Raw genomic sequence first — 23,994 nt, 5'->3', positions numbered from 1 at the left:
ATATGATAAATCCTGTGTGTGCTTCTATTGAGCAGTCAGGCTATGTGTCGATGTCCATTTTGAAAGGTGCCAGAGCTTTGGCTTCACTGATGGTCAGTACAGAGGAAGGCGGTCACTTTGAGACACCTGCACACAGGAAGAGTGCTACATAACATGACTGACCTGAGATGGTGTGGTCACAAACAAACACCAATGCAGACTCAGACATGTGCCTAAACACACAACTGTAAAAAGAAAAAAGAAGAGTGATCATCTTTGGACAACACCACTGGCAATGAAAGGTGCAAACACTGTGGACTACAGTGTAAACGTTGGCAAATCATAAACTGTATTTTGGGCTTAACTTTCAAAATCTGAAAATGAATATGGACGGAGGCCTTTGTGCTGTGTGTTACATTATTATGCTGCCCACACACAAATAAAAGCTCAAATGAAAACTGGGACCAAACCGTAAAAAACTCCCCAAATTTCAGGGAAATCGAAAAAAAAAAAAAAAAAACGAATAAAAAATATTTTTAAAGGCTTGAATCCCGTATCAGTGGCATCGACCTGTACCAAAAATGGTAGAATTGTTGATACACGTGGCTCTGTTTCGGAACAGCTTGAGCCTGTACACGTCATACCAAGAAAGGTGAGTAACACTGAACTAACACTGAATCTGTGAAGAGTTTCTGAGGAACTTGAAGAGTTGCATATTATCTTTCATACACACGAAAGAAGTCAGCGCCTGAGACCGCCTAAAGGGGCGGGGTGAAGAAGTGGGGTGAATGATAAATTATGGGGGGCGGGGTCAGAGCGCTGAAAACCATCACATCTTCTCAGTTTTCACACACATTGCCGACCAGTTCGGTATCGCAGAGCGTGGTCCTCAGACCTTCTCGGGAACACCTATATCCAGATTTTTTTTCTCTTCTCTTTTTTTCTTCTTCTCCCGTGTGTGCGTTTTGTTTTTAAACAAAAAAAAAAGGAACCATCTATTCTGCGATGGCAAAAGGAGAAGGCGGTGAACAATACTCCAACGCCAGTCTGTTGAACAAACCGGTCAGCACGGATGAATTAATACTCGCAAGAAAGGTGAGTTTGTTTGTTTAAACGTCACTTTCGAGATGTTTTTCTTCTTGTTTAATTTCCACCATACAGCCCAAGAGGCAGGAGAAACCAGGTTTTGATGGGTGTGTAGCTCGAACAGTTGAATGAATGGAGCACACCGGCAGAACTGACATTTTAAGCGAGTGAACGTTGTCGTGTACGTTGAGCGCGCGACGATCAAGTTGATATTTCTATACATCAGAGGGCCAACGTGCCTCATTTTGAGCTCAGAACAAACTTTAATATATACAATATATATATTAAACCTCCACGAGGCCCTCCGTCTTTTCACTGATCCGCAGCATATGCCAGGATATTCATGATTCCTTATGTGACCAGAACCGAAGGCGTTCGACGTTTACAGAATATGACAAGTGTAAATCGTAATTTGTTTGCTGGCTATAATTTTCGTTTATTTGTTTATTTATTTTTTTGTTCGTGCACGTTCTTCAGCCACGAAGAGCTCAATTTAAACCCCAGAATTCAAATTTGACTGTCAACTGCACACTGAAGGTGGCATTTCCTTCCCAGTCTCTCATTGAAATCAGTTCATTTAAAAATGCGAGTTTCTGGACTGGAAATTCACACTGTTTTTTAGAAACTATATAGGATGCTGTCTAGAATTATCGTAAAAAGGAAAGCGATATCGGTTTATGCATGGATTTTGACGGCAGATATATGTTTCACTGCTTCGTTCATGGACACGTCTGACGCCCTCACGTCAGGGAGGGGAGATCTTAATTGTAAACCTGTCGCCGTATTTCAAAATCAGGACTGTGGGCTCTTGCGAAAAAAAAATTGTGGAATTATTGGTGTACGTTCGTTCAGCTTCAGAAATAACGAAACGGTGACTTGCAATACTGTTAGAAAACGAAAAAGAGACAATTTGCCTTGGGGCGTAAGGTCGTTGTCATAGTAAAAGGCTGTATTGGAACAGCCTAGACACAATCAGTTTTTCCCTGTTCCGTTTTTACAGTGTCTTTATCTTTTCAAAAGTCAGGTGATGAGTATATTTTCCAGACGATTTTGGTATTCACTTTGCTTTTCCTCGTAAATTGCCATATTTCCGATGGTTGTGAATGCAACAGGAAGCACATTCCAAGGCCACGTCAGTAACATACAGATGGAGCAGAGGGAGCAATATGCGGAAAAGTCTTCTCCAGAGTTTGAGATCTGTCTCTGCAGCCATCCAGCTTTTCACACCAGTGTGACATGAACATAAATGTTTAGGCATACTGTGAATGTTTGGAAAAACTCGCAGGCTTCTTGCAATCCTTCTTATCAGTTTACAGTAGTTGGATATAATAACTGGCAGCACTGATAAAATACTGCAAAAACAAGTCAATACACCGATAGCAGACGTTGTCTCCTTTTGAAGTAATCTAAGAGTCACATTTTCAAAACCCAATTGAATTTCTTAATGAAATAGACTGGTAGCGTAAATTATTTCTGAAGACTATGTGTAATCATCCGATAAGATTAGAATGCATGGCCCAATGCGTAGAGGAACTTTCTCAGTTCATTGTTCCAAAGCCTTTTGACATTAATACAAAGTCATTCCTGTGTCAATGTGATAGTGTGTATTTATATTTTTGTATATGATGCTGGTCTATATTTGCGTAATCCTATGCAGACGGGTAAAACAGGCAACGTCAGACAGTGCAGTCATAATTTTTCCCTTGTCCTGATGTTGGTGTTCTCTCATTTCAGCTTGTAATTTTTTTTTTTCTTTTTTCTTTTTTTGTCACCTAAACAAAGGCTGAGCTGGATGTATCAACAAAGCAGGGTCTGGGTTACTCGGTTGCAATCGCTGTGGTGTTTTTGTGCTGTGTTTGGATCCAAGGTGAAGCCATGTCCACACATACAACAGCAGTGCAGAAGCGTCAGCGGTTACTGATCATTTCCATAAGCTGATGATACCTCGCATGTTTTATGCTTTAACAGTAACTGTTTCCTCATTCTGTGCCGGTGGAAAAAGTTTGTTGACCGGCTAAAATGAGGTCAGACCAAGCAGCGTTTTTATTGGTTAGGGCGAGGGTGTGTTTTCACCTTTTTCTCTCTGTGTCCAAGCACCAGTCATCCTGGCAGCCATCCCTTGGGGCAAAAAGTCAGCTCAGACTGCTGCCAAGGGGCTGTCACCCTGGCGGCTTTTGGTGTGAATGACAACACTGTGCGGTCATGTCCTGGCACTATTCGACTCAGATTTGTGTTGCGATTAAAGGAGTTGTTTAGTTGTCTGTCTACTGAGGAAATTATTACATGGATGGCAGAGAAAAGGGAGAAGAATGAGCGCTTGTTGGAGAACCAAGGCTTTCTTGTTTCTTAGTGGCTGCCTTTGACTTCAGCCAAATGCACTCCATGATGATTAGCATTTACGCCAGCTAAAGCTAAATTCTCGGACTTTTGGTGATTAAGAATTTAGGCTTAAGTCCCTATAAGGCAGAAACTGAAAATGTTTCCCGTTTATAAGCTTTTGGAAATCAAACTGTAATGTTGCTATATTTCAGTCAACCTGTGAGGATTGTTCTACTGTCCTCAACTCCACAGATTTGACCCCTTCTATAATTTAAAAAAAAAAAAGGGCTCGGCCCTACTAGAGTCATGAATATTTGCAGATGACTCCATCAAAGTCCAAAAGTTGGTCAATGTTGAATGTGTAATGAATGTTTAAGTCGTCAGTCGACAGACAAATTTCCTTGCTTAATGCCGTGTCTTTGTTCTGTTCTTTATTTTTGTCCCCAGCACGAGAATAGGAACAGGTTGTCCGTCTGCAACAAGTTATGCTATGCCATTGGCGGCGCGCCCTACCAGATCACTGGATGTGCCTTGGGCTTCTTTCTGCAGATCTATCTACTTGATGTAGCTCAGGTGAGTAGTTTCAAAAGTCCTCCATCACCCCTCTTCAGACATTTAGTGTCGCTTTCATATCCCAGAGCTAAATATAGAAAGGACTTGGTCTTTAAATGTCCAGCTTATTTGGAACTGGAACATGGTGCACATCCACAGCTGTCCTTCCTCTGCTGTTTGACGCTAATGTGTAATATGGGAACGGTTTGGGGGGGAGCATTTAGAGGCTTAAGGGTTCAGAGTTGTAACTGATCCTTCCTGTTCCTCTAAAGCAACTTCATCATGAAGGCACATGTAGAACCAGTGGACATCAAAGCTCTCCAACAACGGGACGGACTGTCCTGGAAAAAAAGTCTTTCTTACTTCCATTATTGGCTCAATGATGAGGCCCCACTGTACTTACAGGGAGCTTGTTCTGGAAATCTTTGTACGGTGGCTATGCGGAGAGGAGGGGCTCGCCTTAATTGGCTCTGACACTAATCTGATGGTTAAAGCGACAATAACATGCAAGTCAAAGGTGTCCTGGGGTTCCGCTTTATTCAGCTTCCAAGACTCAATCATTCATTAGGAGTCTATTGGGTGACGCAGTGGGGCGCAGATTGTACAGTCAGGAGTCAAGCATTCATTGTGTCTGGCCTACAGTCGAGCTGGTCTCCTCTGCACAGAATTCTGTCAGAATGGCCCCTAAGTAGCACCTTCACTATATCGCTTGATTGTTGTTAAAAGTTGCCTTTTAACCAGTGAGTCCATAAAGCTGGTAACTAAATAACTCTAATTACAAAGTTTATTGCTTTTTTTATACTGCTTCTCTGCTGTTGTTTAATCATATGTCCAAAGGTTATGTGAGGTAAACTTTGCTGCTAACTGATAACTGTATTGACACTTGTCTTTGGGCTGTCTGTGAATATTCTAGCTGGATCCCTTCTACGCCTCCATCATCTTGTTTGTCGGCCGAGCCTGGGACGCAGTGACGGACCCCACAGTGGGCTTCCTGGTTTCCCGAACCCCATGGACGCGTTTTGGACGCATGCTGCCCTGGTAGGTCTTAAACTTATCAAGAATCGGTGAGATGCAGTCTGCTCGATAATGTTTTACTCAGACTGTATGAGAGAAAGGTCAGTACTTTGAAGCCTGGGTTTGTGTCTTTCCTCCTCCGGCTGTGTTTGGCTCTCTGCCAAAGCCATTTCCAGGACCTGCTGATAATTATCACATGTTTGCCATTGGAAATGCTTAACGAGGGTCCCCTGTCCACCTTGGCGAGTCACAGTGGAAGTTTTCCAACCAGTGTACACGTGTCAGTGTTTGGGGGTGGGGCTATAAAAACCTGCGTCATCTTCCAAGGGGATTTACTATAGGGCATGGTGATGCAATTGTGCTGGAGCATTACCTCATTGCCCACACATGCGTGTATGTCCATTCAAACTTCCTGCCCCCTTTGTTTCCCTCTAACACACTCGTATGCATTCTCAGCTTTTGTCATTTACTGAAAACCACATAGAGCTGAAACGGTAATTTTTTTTTTTGTTGTCTCCTGAGTGTCGGGCGGGCTGAGGGAGTGGGAGCCTGTAACATTTCTGCATGAGTTCATCTCAGTTTTAAGTTTGATTGTTGCACTTCTTGGTACAATTCACACTCTTAATAGGAGAGACCGATGGTGTAGGGTGTCAGCAGAGCTGTTGGTAATAGAAGAGACTGCCACTCTCCTGCCTGCACATTAGATGTTTTACAGCCCCTTCAGTGTCTCAGTGAGATTAGGATAGAAATGGATATGAAATGAATTGGACGAAAAGGCAAAATGGCAACAGAGGGCGAGCAAGTCAACACTTGTGACAAGGTGAATGTTGTGGCGCTCTACTGTTGGAATGTTGGTGGTGACCACCAACAGGAGATGGAGGGCCGGGGTGTCACACAAGCTTTCGTGCCGGTGGACCCAGTCAGGGCCCCTGTGGTTCTCTCCTCAGTTTCCCTGAGGTCTGCATAGCTCCTGAGCATGTGTATAATTAAGAGCACAAGGGAATTCTCCACCTGTTCAGATAGTGATTAAAAGTTCCTGAGAGCGGCGGAAGTGTTCCTCTCTGGTAATGAAATTAAGCCGTGGCGGTTGCAGGACTTTCTCTTTTTTTTGTTTTGTTTTTCCCATCCAAGATGTCCACATGTGAACTGTAAACACCACAAAATCCATGCATACTTCGGACATGCTAAGATTTGCTTCTGATAGACACATTTCTACATTGCATTTACTGGTCATATGTGCTACAGGTTAATGTGTTGAATATCATGATGGCAATTTTCACCAAGTATCCAGATGAATGAAACTGCGTACATTCATGACTAAAAGTGTGTTTGCACGCATGCGTTGTTTTTGCTAGATTTATGAATCGTTGTGTACGTATTCTTTTATGAATCTCGATCACTGAGTGTCTACACGTAGCACAAACTTTCTATCCACTCTCATTTTTCTCACGAATGGATGTGGACACTTTTAATTTGTCATTTGCATCACAACACTGTTAGCATCACAGCTAAATAGGCACGGTAATGGAAAACGACATTAAACGAGCGCAGATTCACGGTTTATAAGACTGAGACACCCATCAGTGATCCAGGGGAAAAAGGAAATCTGATGCAGCAAAGATTTAAAAGGAGAAAAAAAAAAAAAAAGTGGTCGGGTTATAGGCCAAAATGCACATCTGCTCGCACATCACATCAGGGCTACAAATGAGGGGCGGTAACTGTTGTTTTCTCTGCAACGGATGAAGCACAGCCTGAACTGTATAAAGTCTGTGTGGAGATCTCTTAAACAGTTCTGTGGAAGCCCATGAGACACTCCTGTGGCAGCAAATCAGGACAAACTCTTAACGATTCCCTTCCTTTTAGAGTCTCATTTGAAAAGTCTTCCATAGGCATAGCCTATGAAGCATGTTGTGAAAACCACCTCATATCAGGGTATAAAACGTATACGACTGGTCTGAAGGAAATCTTGGATGTGCTCGTTCGTTCTTTCTTTCTAAACTCCAGTTTGCGTGCAGGAAATACCGTACACGTTAATTTTAATGTGTTAGCATCGTTAATGCATCTGCCTCCAGATGCTGAGATCTTATAAGTGGGTCATGCAGGATGCTGCCTGTGCTAAGCGAGGTTCATTTCCTGCATGTGTCGTCAGAGATTGGGTGTGGGTTTGTGGGAGGAGGAATGGTCGGCATGTTCAGTCACATTGCTGTCAGTAGTAGAGATGAGAGCAGGGAGGAAGCAGGCGAGCCACTCTTTTGTGTTTAGGTAGTGGGGGAGGGTGACTAAGAGTGAGCTCGCTTCTCATTGGTCTAGCCCACAACACACCACCTGTCTTGGCCAATGGCGTCTCAGCTCAGGGCTGCAAGACTTTTAAATAGTGGTTGAGGAATCTAGGAGGTTACTGCAGTTCAAGTTACTGTTGCAGCAGAGGTACAAGTGACAGACTGTTCATGTGTTAGATATGTGAAACAAATAAATGGAGGCTGTCTTATTTGATATGAATGTAAAGATTCTGCAGAAGGTTCAGTTGTGGGCTTTCTGCCTTACAACTGATGGAGTCATTTCAAAGAATTTAATTCAAAACATGACACATTTGAACATTTCTTATTATTATTTATTTTCTTAAATCCTAGCTGAAAATCAAGTAGTCAAGGCCTTGAATTAATCATTTCTGGTCAATTTCTCAAACTCTTATGAAAGCTCTTGACACACCAGCCCAACGATGTCTGCTTGAAGAAAGAAAGAGAACTGTTGCTTCTAGCTCCAGGCTGATAAAGCAGGTTTTGAAAGGTAATTGATGCCAGATTGAAAAGTGTCACCGGTTTACATAACTTGCTGAGTTAAAGTCACACCTCAGAGTCAGCATGTCTATAAATATGACTAAGAGGGGCATCAGGTTAGTTGTATGGCCCACCACATCACTGCAGTTCTGCAAGAACAGTGTGAGTCTTGGTTCAGCTTTGAAAACACTGAAAAGTTGGGATTTTAGGTAACAGTAACACTGAAATATTCTTAATAGGCTTTGTTCTGTCTGTACTGTGAGATTTCAGAAAAAAATGACTAAATCAAAGCCAACTGATTTGCCATGGTTTTAGTATGAGTTCACCATTCCTTCAAGTTGATCTGCCGATCGAAAATCTGCCCTAACTTGCACTCCACTCCCACAGCGACTTCCCACAAGTGTACAGTTAATGACATTACGTGCGTGTGAAAGAGCAGGCTAAATGTGGCCCCTCCTTATATTTCAAGCACCTACTGCGCATCGGTGTTAGATTATATCTGGTCTTAAGTTGATTAGCAGTAAATCTGAAGCGAAGCTGAGCACTTTCACTGGTTACTAGTCAGCAGAGCCATGGGATGAAGCCGTCACTGTGTTTATATACAGCAGCTTAGCCTCGTGCCAATCGGCCATTGTAATGCGTGCATGACTTCATATCCTCGCTGATGAGCTATTATCAAAGATTAAATAAATAAATAAATAAATCACCCAAGCAGGATGACTTGGCTGCTTGCTCTACAAGCTTAGCTAGTTTTTTCTTCTTTTTTTTTTTTTTTTTTCCCTCACTGCAAAGGTGTGGCTTCACTCTCCCTTCTGATTGGAGAGTGTTGATCTGACCATAGGAGATAAGCTCATAGGGGTCAGGAAGGGACTGTAGAAGTCTCACTCCCACAGGATTCAAGCTTCTTTTTTCCTGTGTGGATTTACAGGATGCTGATTCACACACATGCAGCCATCGGACATCATTTATGCAACCGGACATGCTCAGTCACTCTTCTGTACAACAGCAGACCCATTGTTTACCGCCGTTGCTCATTAGTTCAACCCAACATAACCCTCAGATCACACAATACACTGTAACTTAGCCCGTTTCTTACTAGTTATCACCAGAAGAACAGCTTCCTATTGGTGATAATGGGCGTGAGGGATGTCAACTAAAAGCAATACACACAAGAGGGAAAGTTGGCACAAGCTGAATGAAAGACTCACAAGAGGCCCTGCTCGTTATAATTGTGAACACGGTGATGGCATTTTCAAGCGAGATTGCGATCATGTTGTCTGTTACTGATGTTGTTCTCTCTTTCATCCAACTATAGGATCGTGCTGTCGACCCCTCTGGCTGTGCTCTGTTATTTCCTCATATGGTACGTTCCTCCCTTTGAGAATGGCAAAGTCATCTGGTACCTATTCTTCTACTGCCTCTTCCAGAGCCTTCAGACTGTGAGTAGCTCACTTGCAAACACAGAAATGAGCTCAGAACTTGCTTGTCCTGTACATGCAGTGCAGGGTCATGGCTTTACATGAACACTACAAGTCATGCGTGGCCTTTGCACTTCCTCTGTGGTGTTATGAGTCACTTAGATAACAGTTAACAGGATGTTTTTGAAAAGTCTCACTAAAAGTGCAACTTAAACTAATTTCCTATATTTTCTATGGTTTGCTTTGATTCGTCTTCATCTGTCTGCATCACCCAAAAGATGAATCTCACCTTGTTTCTGCTTCTTTTTTCTTTTTTTCCCCATCGCCTACAGTGCTTCCATGTGCCGTACTCTGCCCTCACCATGTTCATCAGCTCAGAGCAGAAGGAGAGGGACTCTGCCACTGCATACAGTTAGTATGAAACTCAGCATGTCAACGCTTGATCTTTTAAAATGGATCTCTTGACACATCTGATGCCTCGTGTGTCTCTGCCTCTCTAATTGTTCTGTCCTCATCAGGGATGACTGTGGAGGTTTTGGGCACTGTGCTGGGCACAGCAATCCAGGGGCAGATAGTTGGCATGGCCAACGCTCCGTGCCTCCCAGGACCCAGTGAAATCCTGGCAAACCTGAGCAATGCCTCGGTGTCTGTTGGCCTCAACGTGTCGGAGAATGGCATTTCACTGGAGCACACGGTAAACAAAACAACTATATATATGCATATATTTCCCCCATCGGGTTCATGACTATTTGCCTGAAAACAAGCGCTGATAGAATAGGTTTAAGTTAACTTTGGAGTTCAAATGTTTGCTAAATGTCCTCTTTTTTTTCTTTTTTTTTTTCCCATGTCCTCTCACAGAAAGTAGCCTACATGATTGCATCTGGTATCATCTGCTTGATCTACATCCTCTGTGCTGTTGTCCTTTTCTGTGGTGTGAGAGAACAAAAAGGTGAGATTTAGGTTTATATTCAAAATGAACAGGAAAAACTCACGAGTCTCCTTAACCTCAGTTAGTCGAGCTTAGCGTCTTGATTGGCTGCAGATAAACTCCTGTCTGCCATGTGATGAAGCTGTTATGACGTCTCTGTTGTGCACCAATGAGAAGGCACAGTCATAGCTGTGCGATGTCGTATGACTGTGGGCCGACGGGCTGCGAGAGAACACCAGCTGTGGTTGCAATCGAAGCCTTGTGACCTGCAGTGGGACTAATAAGATGTGTTTGTTCTGTAAAGGAGGAGCCTGACAGACGGCTCCTCATAAACTATGAAGAGAAAAATCAGGGAGGGGACGAAAGGATTTTGGAGGTGTTTTTAAAGAGGACGTAATGTGGCATATTTAGCTAATTCTCTCTGTTTTCTCTCTTTTTATAGACTCTTGTCGAATCAGGACAGAGCCCATGTCCTTCTTCCAGGGGATTAAGCTGGTGATGGGGCATGGACCATACGCCAAACTGGTCATGGTCTTCCTTTTTACCTCACTAGGTTTCATGGTACGTATGAAGGTGCATGCAGTGTGTAGCGTAGTCTTAGTCACTATTGTAGAATTTTTTTTATTTGACCCATTCCGCTCCTGGCCAGTGTCTACTTGGCATGCTGCACAGCTGGTCTCAGCTGTGTGCGCTGGGCTTTTAAAATGTGACTGAGAGCAGCGTCTGTGTTTCTCCCTGCAGCTCCTGGAGGGAAACTTTGCTCTGTTCTGCAGCTCGACACTGGGCTTCAGAAACGACTTCCAGAATATTCTGCTGGTCATCATGGTGAGCGCACACTTGTTCTCCCACACAAACACTCGCAGGTGGCGATGTCAGACAAACGCTAATGGAAGCGCTGTTCCCAAAGCAGTAAAGCATTTCCCCTCTGCATATGAAAGCCTGAGCAGCTCCTTTATGTGGAATAAGTTAAAACCATCAGCTTGAAAGTGCAGACAAAAGCTTTCTCTCCCAAGGCGAACACATAAATTGTCTTCAGTAACAAGGCCTGCTCTGTAGTTGGGTACAAACCAAGGCTCCTGTCTGGCTATTTCCATGATGCGTGTTCACTCTGACTGCCCTGCCTGAAGGCCAGGCCATTCCCACAGACAGTAAGGGAGCCACCTCTCTCATTTGATCGCCTCTCCTTTCATAATAACCTGAATACACGCCATATCAAAGGCTCATCCACCCTTCAGATCCCACAGAAGTGTCAGAACTGTACAGTTAGAAAGCACAGGTTAGTGAGGTTGAAAAGATTACATGCTTTGAGCCTTTGCTTTGCAGAAAGGATTATTGAGCCAAGTCGGGGACCTTGATTGAAGTACCGGAACATTTATTTAACAAAGTGATTTTGGAGAGGCCTTCAGAGAAACTGCCCCTCATGTTTCACACAATCAACACTACACAGATCCTAATGTCCCGACTCCTCTGATCATATCAGGACTAAGTTGTTTTTTTTGTCTTTTTCTTTGAGAATGAGAGGCACATTGTTCCCCAGCACTGGTGCAGCAAATTTATCCATTTTTAAATCAGTTGTGCTCCTCAGTTTCATTTAGCTCCGATGCACTTAGGTCAGTTGTGTGAAACACGCCTCACGAGGTCGATTTTAAATGATAAAAACCTCATTAGTTGATAATGGTGTTTTTTTTCTGAAGTATTTCTGAGATGGCGGCCGATAAGGTTCCGGGTGGTTTCTGATCATGGAAGTGTAACTCACTGAAAGCTGTCGATATCAAGTTCAAACCCAAGTGCACACACAGCTTGCTGATGCAGCAAATCTATATCTACATGTATGAAAAGGAAAGTGAATGAATAAGCTCATTTATATGGAGCTTGGAGCCATGTGACAAAGCTTTATCGTAGCATTCATGAGATGCTGCTGCTCTGTAGCTTTGTGAAATGTTCACCTGACTCAAACCTGTAGGGGCAGAGGTCAAGCTGATCTGTGAGTGACACGTTACTTCCACTGCTTTCTGCATTACACAGTTCAGATTTGTTTTGGGAAGAGCTCCAGATCATTGGCGGTACGTTTGGCTCGTGGGAGATGAAGGTGCTCCTATAACACAAAGTCCCATCAGACTCGCTCACACACTGGTGACTTCAGAAGAATGTTTCTCTCGGGTCGCTGCTCTAACCTCCTCTACAACCCTGACTTTGACATGCAACAGAGGGCCTTTTTGTGCGATTTATGGGTACTTATTTGAATTTTGGAAAGCAGCTCGCTGACCAGATGTGGATGTTTTTCATCTTTGCAGCTCTCGGCTACTCTGGCCATCCCCTTCTGGCAGTGGTTCCTGACTCGCTTCGGGAAGAAGACGTCGGTTTGCGTTGGCAGCTTGGTAAGAACACGAATCCTGTCCAAATCAAATGAAACCTTGAAGAGTCACAGGAATAAACTGCTACTCTGGAAGTCATAGAAAACTATTTACAGATTCGTTATGAGAAGCTAACCCTCCTCTCTCTTTGTGGTCTCCAGTCTGTGATTCCCTTCTTGATCCTGGTGGTCTGCGTTAAGAGCAACCTGGCTGTCTCCTACATCGTCTCCTTAGCTGCTGGGGTCGGAGTGGCTTCAGCCTTCTTGCTGCCCTGGTAAGACCTCACCTTACCAGTCTTTCAGTGGGGCTTGAATGTTTTTGTCATCATTAATGAAAATATGACCAATTCTATTGTTAACGCTTGACAGGTCCATGCTGCCCGACGTTGTCGATGACTTCCAAGTGCAAAACCCAGACTCCATGGGACACGAAGCTCTCTTCTATTCTTTCTACGTTTTCTTCACCAAGTTTGCATCTGGAGTCTCCCTGGGCATCTCCACTCTCAGTTTAGAGTAAGAACTCACACAAGACCAAACATAAAACTGGATTATGAATTCAGAGCAACTTTGCAGGTCTCAGGTTTTTACCAAGTGTCTTGGTCTTAATATAAGAAGTGCAAGTAGACTGAGTCAAATCTCCCAGCACCCAAATCCCACATCAAAGCACGGAATTCTTTCTCTCACTAGATTATGTACAGTAAGACGGTGTGTGTGTGTGTGTGTGTGCTGCGCGCATGACTGACTGCAGCAGTGTTGCCTGTTTTGATCAGCATTTCAACATCTGTTGTACTAAAAATGGATTTTTTTTTTGTTTTTACTTGTTTGATCTGTAGTTGCAAAGCAATTTACTTGTAGGCATTATTCCAGTGGAACTCAAAGTCGACTACAATGCTACAGAGCTGCTACAATGCTCATTTGAAAACGTGCCACTCAAAAGTCCATTTCCTGTGGATAATTATGTTCGTTTGGGTCTTTTTCAGCTTTGCAGGCTACATCAGTAGAGGCTGCTCTCAACCAAAAGCAGTGGACATGACCTTGAAATTGCTGGTTTCAGCCGCCCCCATAGCCCTCATCATAATTGGCCTGGGAATCCTGTACACCTACCCCATCGATGAGGAGAGGCGGCAGGGCAACCGCAAGCTGCTACAAGAACAGAGGTGAGGCTGTGGGCTGAAACACTCGGCTGTCTTGCATTCGTGCAGCTGTGATGAAAAGCTGAAGTCTCTTGTTCTCTTGCAGGGACAACGAAGTCGATTCAGAAACGGACTCGGCAGAAATGGTCAATATGATCTAGTGCTTTTTTTTTTGGGCGGGGGGGGGCATACCACGGACCAATCGGGAGATTGGCCGGCATCAACTGGCGTTTTGCACTGGGCGGGACCAATGGACCTGGGCCTGTAGGATCCTGCAGACACAGCCTTGTCCAGCCAGACTGCTGCTGTTCCATGTACACTTTGATCGACTGTGCGAGCAACACCGAGGCCTTCCCGAAGACAACTGTCCCAAGCTCTGTATTTGTGACGTTTTCCTCTCGTTTGTTCTGTGAGATCTCAGAAAGCCTTACTTTTTTGTACAACGTACTACTTTTTAGTACAGCGGGGAAAGTCTTTTTCTTTAAAGGTTGGTCTTGTTCTCGGTTGAAATTGCACAGAACGGCGAAACTCGCCCTGAACATGTTTTTGACAGCATTATTGGTGCTAACTGGAGCTGCGAAGTTTCCACCCTTGTAAATACCACACTGAGCATTGATGACCCCAAGCACTGCACAGAAATCACCTTTATGGTCCTGACATGTAAACATTGAGTAACTTGAACAGTAACACTGCCTTATTTTCTGCTCCATTTCGGGGATAAAAATCCAAAGTGGACAAAACGAAGCAAGTGTGAGTCGCTCTGTGTGTATGTTGAACGTTTAAATGTGTTGTAGTTTAACAGTATCTCTTCGTAGTTTACGACATATTTATTAATGTTTCCCATCATAGTATATATACGCAGAACAGTCAGCTCCTCGGTTTCCTTCTCATTCCCATCCCACTGGCTCTTTTTGATCTTGTTTATTGTGGAGGAAGCTGTGATGTGATGTGGGGGACAAGTGGCCAAACTGTAACGTCTGTACTCTGAAGGGCTTCAGATCGCCATCATTAGTCGGTTAGCACAAATAACTGCAAAGCTTATTCAGCCATCGCTTCTTTACACTATTACTTTATTTAAAGGACAGCTACTGAAAACTGCATTTTTTTTCTCTCTAGATGCTTTAATTTCTTCCAATACTTAGAAGAATGGTGACTAAAGGGGTACACATTAAGAAATTGCATTATTTAAATATTTATGAGTTTGGAATTTTTTTTTTTTTGCTGGTTCTTCAGTTCTTGTTTTCTGGAGAGTTGTGCACGCAGTATTTAAACCCATGAGGCCTGTATACGTTTGATATCGGCCACTGAGACGCTCGGGACAGTTTGAGCTGGTCTTTTTCCGCTGCGGTTCACCTGATGCAGAAATGATGCCGTTGAAATTTTTCTGCAGAAAGTCTGGAACGGATGTGGTTTGAAAATTAGGATAATGAGGCGGGAGACAAACTGTAAAACATTCAAGTCGCCTTTTAATGCATGTTGCCATTGCAAAACTTTTAACCCCAGATGCATTCAGAAAAAGGGAATTGCATAACTGTGTGGGAGGTGGGGAGCAAATAGTGATCATGTATTTGTTTTTCTTTTGTTTATACAATTGAAGAGATAACCAGGATGTGTGATCATCTCAATCCCCACACTAAAAACGAGGATTGACATCTTTCATATCTGTTGATATGGAATTGTATACATGCAGTGTCATATGTTATACATACTGTTACATCTTCAATGTGACAACCGAGTTGCCAATGTGAAAAATTCACCCTTTTGTTCCTCCTGATGATCTTTACTGTACATGCCAATATGGTGTCAGTTTGTAACTCCCCAACCCTGTAATTATTGTACATCTTGTAAATTGAATCTTTTGGTCATTGTGTTGTCTTACTGACTTGTCTGTGAACTTTCTCGTGACTCTGGCCAAATGTGAGCTCGCAGGCACAGTGTATAAGCCTCCTGTATATATGTAAATATTGTATGTAAGCCTGTAAATATCTTGTTGCTGCAAGTGGCATGTACACTGTACTGTAATTATTTAAGATTACAAAAAATAAATTTGAAGTTGCCTTGGAAAAAGGCACAGATAATAAATACTAATTAAATGTACTATGAGCAAGTTGCCAGAATTTTACTTTTTTCCTCTTGAAACACCTCCATAATCCACCTTTGAGGCAGTTTTCCATTTTTAGAGATTTAATTCTCACATGTATCATGGATGGTTGGTCTAAATCCTTAGCATTAATATTAATGCATGTCATATTTAAGTAGCACCTGATTAACTCGACCTTTAAAAAGGTCGAAAACAATTCTAACGTGACAGAGCATACTGTTGGCACGTTAAAAAAAACGCATCAAAACTGTACATATGTTCGGTTTCAAAGTCTATTAAAATTTACAAAATAAAGGGAGAAACTCTGAACTCTTACATTTGCAACATTGGGTTTATATGAACACATACTGCCACCTAGTGTTAGTCTCGAAAAACATTTAGACGAAATTCAATTGCTCCAGATAAGAAATATGCCAAAAGAAACAATTTTCCATTTTAAAATAGATAGAAAAAATGACGGAAATAACACATTACAAAGCAATTGTAGTCCTATTTAACACAGAAGTGGCTACTTTATTTTTGAAGGTCTCACTCTGAAACCGGAAGTGCTTCCGTCCTACTAGCTAAACAACAGAAAGCTAACGGCTACAAACTGCTTCTCTAATTTCGCACGCCAATGTGTCCGTAACGGTGACAATATCGAGTTAACGTAAATCAATACGCCTAAAGACCCATTTGATCTGCTTCATGGATTTGTGAGACTTCTTTACAGGCTTGTTCAGCTATTATGGCCGCCAACCCCCCAGGACAAGGCTTTCAGAACAAGACCCGGGTGGCCATCCTGGCGGAGCTGGACAAAGAGAAGAGGCGGCTGATGCAGAGCCCCGGAGCCAACATCTCGCTGTCGTCCAGACCCAGTCTGAAGGAGGTGAGAGACAGCGCGGAGCAGCAGCACATCGCCGCCCAGCAAAAGGCAGCCCTGCAGCACGCTCACGTCCACTCCTCCGGCTTCTTCATCACTCAGGACTCTTCGTTTGGGAACCTCATCCTCCCGGTGCTCCCACGGCTGGAACCCGACCTCTGACTCAGACTCATGAACTGACCCGCGGCCCGACCCGGGTGCGCGGCGACCACAGAAAACATAAAATATATTACAAATTTGCATTTGTTTGCTCAACGTCTCCTGTGTTCTTAGTTAGTTGGATTTAGGTTTACACACCACTTATTAAAAAAATAAATCAATAAACCATGACATCGAACATGATAAGCATGCCTGTTTTTGGTTGTTGGTTTTGTTTTTAAAGTAAATCTGGATACCAGCTCATGTCAGATGGCGTTATTTCACACATTCTTTTGGAATAATCGAGTATGGTGACTTTTACCTGTTGTCATGATAACACGACACGTGCACCTCCAGCAGGGATGCCCACATTCAGTCCACGAGGACCGCTGTCCTGCAGATTTTAGACGTTTCCCAGCTTCGGCACACCTGTTTCACATCAACGCATCATTAGCAGGCTTGTGCAGACTTAACCACCTTGTGAATAGATCCATTTCATCTGAATCAGGTGTGATGAAGCTTCAACAGCTTTACCAACGCTCACAGCTTTAAAAGAAAAGAAGCAGACTGATTTGGTCTACACCAGAGCACATCTACTTTATTTAAGTTGGAAATAAAGCGCCGTTTTAAACCTATAAACGATTATTTTCAATGAAAGTAAAGGGCGGTTACAAGCTAAAGGAAACTTAGCGTATTTTATAACATGACTTATAAATATTATATTCAAACATGACATTTATAGAACCGGGAGGGTTCCTGTCGGTATCAGTTAGTTGAACAACATTCACCTGTGGCTTCATGTCTTATAATGACACTTTTTTTTTATCCGTTTGTCTTGTCTTTGTACCGGTGGCTTTTAAAGCAGGTCGCAGTTTCCTAACATTCTCCTCCAAAAACATTAAAATAAAATAAAATATAATGATGGGTAAACTCATTCAATTAAATATTTTACTTGGCTCTTCAGACAAAAGCAGTAGTTTCACGGTGTGCAACATCTCAGCGCTCGATTGCTTTTCCCTTGGAGCTAATCGATAGCAGAGCCAAGGCAGTCGCTGATGCAACCCACTGTCAAGTTCTCTCAGCCGGTTTCTCTCACCCCCGTCTAACTGTAAGAAGATACGCTCTGAGGTATGTCTACAGCTTTTTTTTTTACTTTAAGAGGGTGCGATATCGCTGTTAAATAAGCGAAAAACATACCTGTTGGCTCGTGCAGCCAACGTAGCTAGCAGCTGGCAGTTTTAAAGGTGCACATGGTTCTGTTGCTAACTAGCTATGTAGAATTAGCTGGCTTCTTCGTTCATTTATCATGTCATCGGTGAGCACTGCGGTTAGGTGGCCAGCATTTTGTATTAGAATTGGTTAAACTGAATCTGGTGGAGCTCACGATGATACCCCTGTGTTAATTAAAAGGTTTCGTGTTTACATCCTTTTTCCTTCTCATTGAGAAACCTGCGACACGGCTGCTTTAAACGATTACTGCACGTTAAGGCTCGGTGGTCATTTGACAACAAGTTAAAGCTGCTTCCTCTCTCTGAGAGACTGAGATCAACATTAAACCTAAGGGATGCAGTCGGGCGTGTTTAGATGGAAAGAGGATTTAAATTAAACGCCTGACTCGCTGTCTTTGTAGTCAGAGGGGCCCTGCATCATGGCAGACCAGCTAAGTCCAGACGACAAGTTCAACCTCATCACCAGGAACCTCCAGGTGGGACATGCTAAGATGTATTCACAGTCACTAAAGCCATCATGTGGCTCAGTCTCATCAGGATCTGTGTGTTGCAGGAGGTGCTTGGAGAAGAGAAGCTGAAGCAGGTTCTTCAGGAGAGGGAGCTGAAGGTGTACTGGGGCACAGCGACCACAGGAAAACCCCATGTAGCTTACTTTGTCCCCATGTCCAAGATAGCAGACTTCCTCAGGGCTGGCTGTGAGGTGGGTAGATTTCATCAAGTCTGTCGGAATACGGCTGTATTTGTAGTTCCTCTAAGTTACCATCTGCTTTACAAATGCTTTGGTTTCTGCCTTCTTTCTGCAGGTCACAATTCTGTTTGCGGACTTGCACGCCTTCCTAGACAACATGAAGGCTCCCTGGGAGCTGCTGGAGCTGAGGGTGAAGTACTACGAGCAGGTCATCAAGGCCATGTTGGAGAGCATTGGTGTTCCTCTGGAGAAACTTCGGTTTATCAAAGGGACTGACTTCCAGCTCAGCAGGTCACAGACTGACTGAACGAGCGCTTTTCAAACTTAGTCTCCTCCTAAAACATGTTTGTGATTTTCTTTACTTAACCTGTCCTTTCAGAGAGTACACTCTCGATGTGTACCGCCTGTCCTCCATGGTGACAGAGCATGATGCTAAGAAGGCGGGAGCTGAGGTGGTCAAGCAGGTGGAGCATCCTCTGCTGAGCGGTCTGCTGTACCCGGGACTGCAGGTAATAACACTGTTATAGATGAACTACTAAGATCATCACATGACTAAGCCTTGGAATATTGGTTCTCCAGTTTGACCTTATTAAAACATCTGTTATCCTAGCAAAAAAAAAGGGTAAGATATTCGCTTTAGACTTTATGACATTAAATGAAATTTGTCTTTGTCCTCAGGCTTTGGATGAGGAGTACCTGAAGGTGGATGCCCAGTTTGGAGGAGTAGATCAGAGGAAGATTTTCACCTTGGCAGAGAAGGTATATTTTGTTCAACCAAAGGATTTCTCTACTAGCTTTTGTGCGGTGGGTCTCAGCTGCGTCAACTCTCCAAACTGTGTCCCACAGCCAGCCCACGTCCTCTGCACCTAAACTGGAGACCAGAGAGAAAAGTCCTCAGGACTGTTTTAGCTTCTGCCGGCGTGGTTTGGAGTTTAGTTGGACACCACTGTCCTTGTCTGTACACTCAGATAAGAGCCGGAGTTGACTGGTGATTGTCAGCATATTTTAGCATGTTGGTATACACACATTACCATTCAAAGGTTTTGACACACCTCCTCATTCAAGATGAATGCATCATTTCTGCTGAGTGAGCATTTCTTTAGATGAAATAGATGAGAATTTGCATTTGCTTCTTAGTTTTGAATGAGTTGGTATATTTGGTGAAATGGAAAACTCTAAAATTATATTGAAAATAGCTTTTTTTTTTTTTTTTGGACCGACACCGCTGTATAGGTGACATATAGCACAAGAGACATTCTGTAAGTAAGCTTAAATGTTTATTGAAATGGTCGGAGACGACCAGCGTACAATTCCTCCTCGTCGTAAGCAGCTTTGTCCGTAATGCATTTAGAAAAAAGCAGTTGGTGTTAAATGTAGCACAATGTGAGCAAACTTCCCTTTGAAGAGGATTGCTGGAATAGGGATGAGGAGCTCCAGCTAAATCATTTGACACGCTGTTAAGCTAAAACTATCTATCTATTTATCTATTTTTCTTTGAAAAGCACCATCTGTGAGTATTACTGTAAATTAAAACACAGGGCTTCATGGTACGTTCAAGGTCCACTTCGTAAATTCTGGAATCTACACTTAAATGACTGACTGTTGTCTTTAATGTCTATTATTATTATTATTATTATTTTTTTTTAAATAATTCAATTTTACTTTGCATAACAGCAGAGTTTTCAAACGAAGTTCCATTTAACGTAAAACTTAATGTAAAAAATGAGATTTCCTAACCATGATGAATGTTCTGCAGTATCTGCCCTCCCTTGGCTATGCAAAGCGCGCTCATCTGATGAACCCGATGGTTCCGGGACTGACGGGGGCCAAGATGAGCTCTTCAGAAGAAGTAAGGCCACAGAAGTTTTTTTTTTTTTTTATATATTAAGGAAAGGAAATGTTTCCTGGCGCTTACAGCCAGATGTAACTTTATCATCGATTTGCGGCTGCAGGAGTCGAAGATCGATCTACTGGACTCCAAAGAGGACGTGAAGAAGAAGCTGAAGAAGGCTTTCTGCGAGCCAGGAAACATCCAGAATAACGGAGTTCTCTCTTTTGTCAAACACGTCCTCTTCCCTCTACGAGGAGGTAGAAAACTGCAGGGTCACACTTGCTCTGTGCATGTTTTGAAACGTACATGAGATGAAAATTGGAGACCTTGTGTTTCAGATTTCTGCGTCAAAAGGGATCCCAAGTGGGGCGGAGACAAAATTTATACGGTCTTCGAAGAAGTGGAGAAGGACTTTGCTGAGGAGGTGAGCTACAGCCGAACTAGATTATTAGTAAAAACAGAAGTTTTCTCCTCATGTGCTAGTTTGACCAATTGGACCATCTCGCTCATTTTAGTTGATCCACCCGGGGGACCTGAAGGCTTCAGTGGAAGTGGCACTTAATCAGCTCCTGGATCCAATCAGAAAGAAGTTTGAGACTCCTGCGCTCCGCAAACTCACCAACTCTGCCTATCCCGATCCCTCAAAGACAAGTCGGTGTTTAACCGTTGGAGTTGTTTCACTGAAGTGGGAACCGGTTTCATGTTGAGACTAAACTCTGTTTTGCATGTTTGTTATCAGAAGCAGGAGGAAAAGGCGCTAAGGCAGGGGGGGGAGGTGGAGGGGAGGATGATGAGCTGGCTCCCTCCAGACTGGACATCAGGGTGGGCAAGATCATCAGTGTGGATAAGGTTAGTGATTGTGATCATTTTATTAATGTATAATGGGATCTTTTTTCTTCTTCATGTTGTGGAAATGATGTAGTAATATTTTTGCCATCTGCGTTCACTCTCCGCTGTCGAAACTGCAGCATCCTGACGCTGATTCGCTGTTCTTGGAGAAGATTGACGTGGGAGAACCGGAGCCGAGGACAGTCGTCAGTGGGCTGGTGGCCTATGTTTCACAGGAGGAGCTGCAAGACAGAGCGGTGCTGGTGCTGTGTAACCTGAAGCCACAGAAGATGCGAGGGATCGAGTCTCAAGCCATGCTGCTCTGTGCCTCCGTGTGAGTGTCATCTCTGTTTCTGATTAAAACCATCGTTTCAGGGTCACCTTTTGACTCCTTCAGTGTCTCTTGTTTATTTCCAGAGAAGGGGAGCCCCGGAGGGTGGAGCCTCTGGATCCACCAGAGGAATCGTCGCCAGGTGAACGGGTTTTCGTGGAGGGATACGAGACTGGCAAGCCAGACGATAGACTGAACCCAAAGAAGAAGGTGTGGGAGAAACTACAGGTACGCTCAAGCCAAGTTGTAACAGTCCTCCTTAATGGAAGTCAAACACATTGCTTAAATATAAAATATTTTTTTTTTAACTCTAGCTGGACCTGAAGATCTCAGACGAGTGTGTAGCTCAGTGGAAAGACAAAAAGCTGATGACCAAACTGGGACAGATCACATGTAAGACGCTGAAAGGAGGAAACATCAGTTAAATCCACTCATTACAGACATCAGTGACGCTGCTGCTGTCGACCACACAACGACCTTCATCCACAAATCACCATGGCAGCAGCATCAAACTTCATCTGGAGGTTTCTTGGAAGATGATTGGACATTTTTGCCAAAAGTTTTAGATGCTTCAGACCAACCGTTATCTCGCTTTGCCTCGACAGAGAAAAAGCACGTAATTCTTAAACATAAGAGTCATTTACAACAATAACTGTGTTTATTTATCAATCTGTGGTTCATTACTTTGAGTTGTATGGCATTACTAATGCTTTTAAATGTACACAGACAACCAACTGAAGCTAAATGACCTGGAAGTAACCACAGAAAGAATATCTCAGGCTTCTGTAAAGGGACTTCATGTTTCAGTGCTTTTCCAGGTGGACGTTACACTATTTCATTGTTTGCCATCATGATAAATGTCCATGCAGTGGCCAGTCCGCCAAACCTGTGGAAGCAGAATGCTTTAAACGTTCTGGACATCGGCCGTATGTTTAAAAAAAAAAAATTTGCCTTGTGCGAAAAAGACGGTTGTATTTTGGGTAACGTGTCACACATATCCATATCTGAACACTGTTGTAATTAATTAATGCATCATCTTTAAAATGAAATAAACGCTGGCTGAATCAGTGGTCTTCAAGGAACAAAATTTGTTCATGTTGATGAGAAACTGCAAAACGTGCCACTTTTCAAAAAAATGTTTTTTATACGGTATGAAAAACAGGAAACGGGTTTAATACACTTAGATTTTATTTAGAGAACTAACGACTGTACACAATTTATTTTTTATAATCACTAAAAAGTAGATTTCTGACCCCTCACAAAGAGTGTAAAATGTACTCACCTATGATTCTGCTGGAAGGGAAAGTGTTTTGTGCAACTAGTTTGGAGCTGGGTCTTTCATTTGTTAAGGGCTTGAGACAAAGACTTAGATACAGAACATTTAATAAAAACAATGACCTCACACCAAGGCTGCTCCAGTGTATCAATAATCCTGGGCCAGCCGCCGCGTTCGCAGCCCAAAAAGTGGTTTTCAGTTAAAACGGAGCTTTAAATATTTAATAACTGGCAGCAGGTGAGCGAGAGCTATTAGTGGAAACGGCTACGTATAAATAATAGGACACTTGTGTTCTCAAAAGATTTCTTGGAGTGAAGAAAGCATCCAACTGACAATATAGCAGTGGCTGTACTTTACAAAAGTGCCTCTGTCCTAACAGACTAAACATGTTGCAGCATCCCTTTTTCTCAAATACTTTTACACACAGTGAAAAGCAGGACTGAGACTAAGCTTGGCGATTATCTTCACACAGATGTGTAAGCATAGAAGTGACGTCTTCTCCCATGATAATTATTATGCATTATAGTACAACAGAAGATGTGTGTGTGGTGGGGGGGTAAAAGGTTAACCTCTGTGCAGAAGTTACTCTTTTTGAGCTTCAGGTAGCACTACCTAGTTCGGCCTCTAGGAGGCGATCTCAGCACAGCTAACAGACACCACTTCACCCTGAGGGGCCTTAACAGGAGATAGACTATAGCTTAGAAAAATACTCCAGGATAAAGCTTTCTTAAGAAATTAGGAGTGTTACTTTTTTTTTCTTCTTTTTTTTTTTTGCATAAATATGTTTGAAGGCCATAACAGGCTAAGGCTTTTGGAGAAGACGGCACACAAAGTCTCGGTAATGTCGGTGAATCCTTGCTGTGACCTCTCCTTTTCACTTGCTTGTAGTTTTGTTGTTCTTGCCAGTGTGATCACCGATCCCTTTCAGAACAGTGTTTCAATTGTGTCCGCCGTCACTCTTGTAGCTGGAGGTGGAAAAGGAGAAGAGGGCGTTAGATACTGTAGCAACGTAATGCAGCTACAAGAACACATGCTGTGGACATCTGGCAATCTAACTGAATTACTGAGAGAGTTGCAGGCAAGTCAGCAGCACTATGTGGGCACAAAACACACTCTTTAAAGCAATATCGCACCTTGCTTTCCAAATTCCT

General features: G+C 43.0%; 4 protein-coding genes across 7 annotated transcripts in view; 3 read left to right on the top strand and 1 right to left on the bottom strand.

Moving 5' to 3' along the window:
* Window positions 1–821: 821 nt before the first annotated feature.
* On the top strand, window positions 822–15,242 carry mfsd2ab (MFSD2 lysolipid transporter A, lysophospholipid b). The gene is made up of 14 exons (XM_072370373.1): window positions 822–1,074; window positions 3,832–3,957; window positions 4,850–4,974; window positions 9,043–9,166; window positions 9,478–9,556; window positions 9,664–9,839; window positions 10,004–10,094; window positions 10,516–10,634; window positions 10,815–10,898; window positions 12,368–12,451; window positions 12,589–12,701; window positions 12,796–12,939; window positions 13,407–13,583; window positions 13,666–15,242. The coding sequence occupies exons 1-14, from the start codon at window positions 985–987 to the stop codon at window positions 13,718–13,720; spliced, it is 1,587 nt and encodes a 528-aa protein (XP_072226474.1). The 5' UTR covers window positions 822–984; the 3' UTR covers window positions 13,721–15,242.
* A 934-nt stretch (window positions 15,243–16,176) lies between these two features.
* On the top strand, window positions 16,177–16,873 carry LOC140275659 (SOSS complex subunit C-like). Its single transcript, XM_072371169.1, has one exon. It carries the CDS (start codon window positions 16,388–16,390, stop codon window positions 16,682–16,684), a length of 297 nt encoding a protein of 98 aa, XP_072227270.1. The 5' UTR covers window positions 16,177–16,387; the 3' UTR covers window positions 16,685–16,873.
* Window positions 16,874–17,674: 801 nt separating this feature from the next.
* Window positions 17,675–22,743, top strand: yars1 (tyrosyl-tRNA synthetase 1). Its single transcript, XM_072371168.1, has 14 exons — window positions 17,675–17,788; window positions 18,291–18,365; window positions 18,443–18,589; window positions 18,693–18,868; window positions 18,957–19,086; window positions 19,256–19,336; window positions 20,334–20,426; window positions 20,530–20,665; window positions 20,747–20,832; window positions 20,924–21,059; window positions 21,148–21,257; window positions 21,377–21,570; window positions 21,654–21,795; window positions 21,882–22,743. The coding sequence occupies exons 2-14, from the start codon at window positions 18,309–18,311 to the stop codon at window positions 21,990–21,992; spliced, it is 1,599 nt and encodes a 532-aa protein (XP_072227269.1). The 5' UTR covers window positions 17,675–17,788; window positions 18,291–18,308; the 3' UTR covers window positions 21,993–22,743.
* nhsl3 (NHS like 3) overlaps window positions 22,738–23,994 on the bottom strand; it is a 35,525-nt gene continuing 34,268 nt past the window's right edge. For all 4 annotated transcript variants that reach the window (XM_072371164.1, XM_072371165.1, XM_072371166.1 and 1 more), the window contains one exon: window positions 22,738–23,808. In XM_072371164.1, coding sequence (XP_072227265.1) covers window positions 23,768–23,808 — 41 coding nt within the window. In that variant the 3' untranslated portion in view covers window positions 22,738–23,767. The remainder of the gene's footprint in view (window positions 23,809–23,994) is intronic.

This window comes from Leuresthes tenuis, unplaced genomic scaffold (assembly GCF_036924035.1).
Source record: "Leuresthes tenuis unplaced genomic scaffold, fLeuTen1.0.hap1 SCAF_18, whole genome shotgun sequence".
In the NCBI taxonomy this organism is placed as follows: domain Eukaryota; kingdom Metazoa; phylum Chordata; class Actinopteri; order Atheriniformes; family Atherinopsidae; genus Leuresthes; species Leuresthes tenuis.
The sequence above is the reverse complement of the archived record's forward strand: the minus strand, read 5'-3'. Positions and strand labels throughout refer to the sequence as shown.

Coding starts and splice junctions, on each gene's coding strand:
- yars1 (XM_072371168.1), top strand. CDS start 18,309: ATGGCAGACCAGCTAAGTCCAGACGACAAGTTCAACCTCATCACCAGG. Junction 18,869..18,956: donor ACTGACTTCCAGCTCAGCAG/GTCACAGACTGA, acceptor CTGTCCTTTCAG/AGAGTACACTCTCGATGTGT. Junction 19,337..20,333: donor TTTTCACCTTGGCAGAGAAG/GTATATTTTGTT, acceptor AATGTTCTGCAG/TATCTGCCCTCCCTTGGCTA.
- mfsd2ab (XM_072370373.1), top strand. CDS start 985: ATGGCAAAAGGAGAAGGCGGTGAACAATACTCCAACGCCAGTCTGTTG. Junction 10,095..10,515: donor TGGTGTGAGAGAACAAAAAG/GTGAGATTTAGG, acceptor CTCTTTTTATAG/ACTCTTGTCGAATCAGGACA. Junction 10,635..10,814: donor TTACCTCACTAGGTTTCATG/GTACGTATGAAG, acceptor TTCTCCCTGCAG/CTCCTGGAGGGAAACTTTGC.
- LOC140275659 (XM_072371169.1), top strand. CDS start 16,388: ATGGCCGCCAACCCCCCAGGACAAGGCTTTCAGAACAAGACCCGGGTG.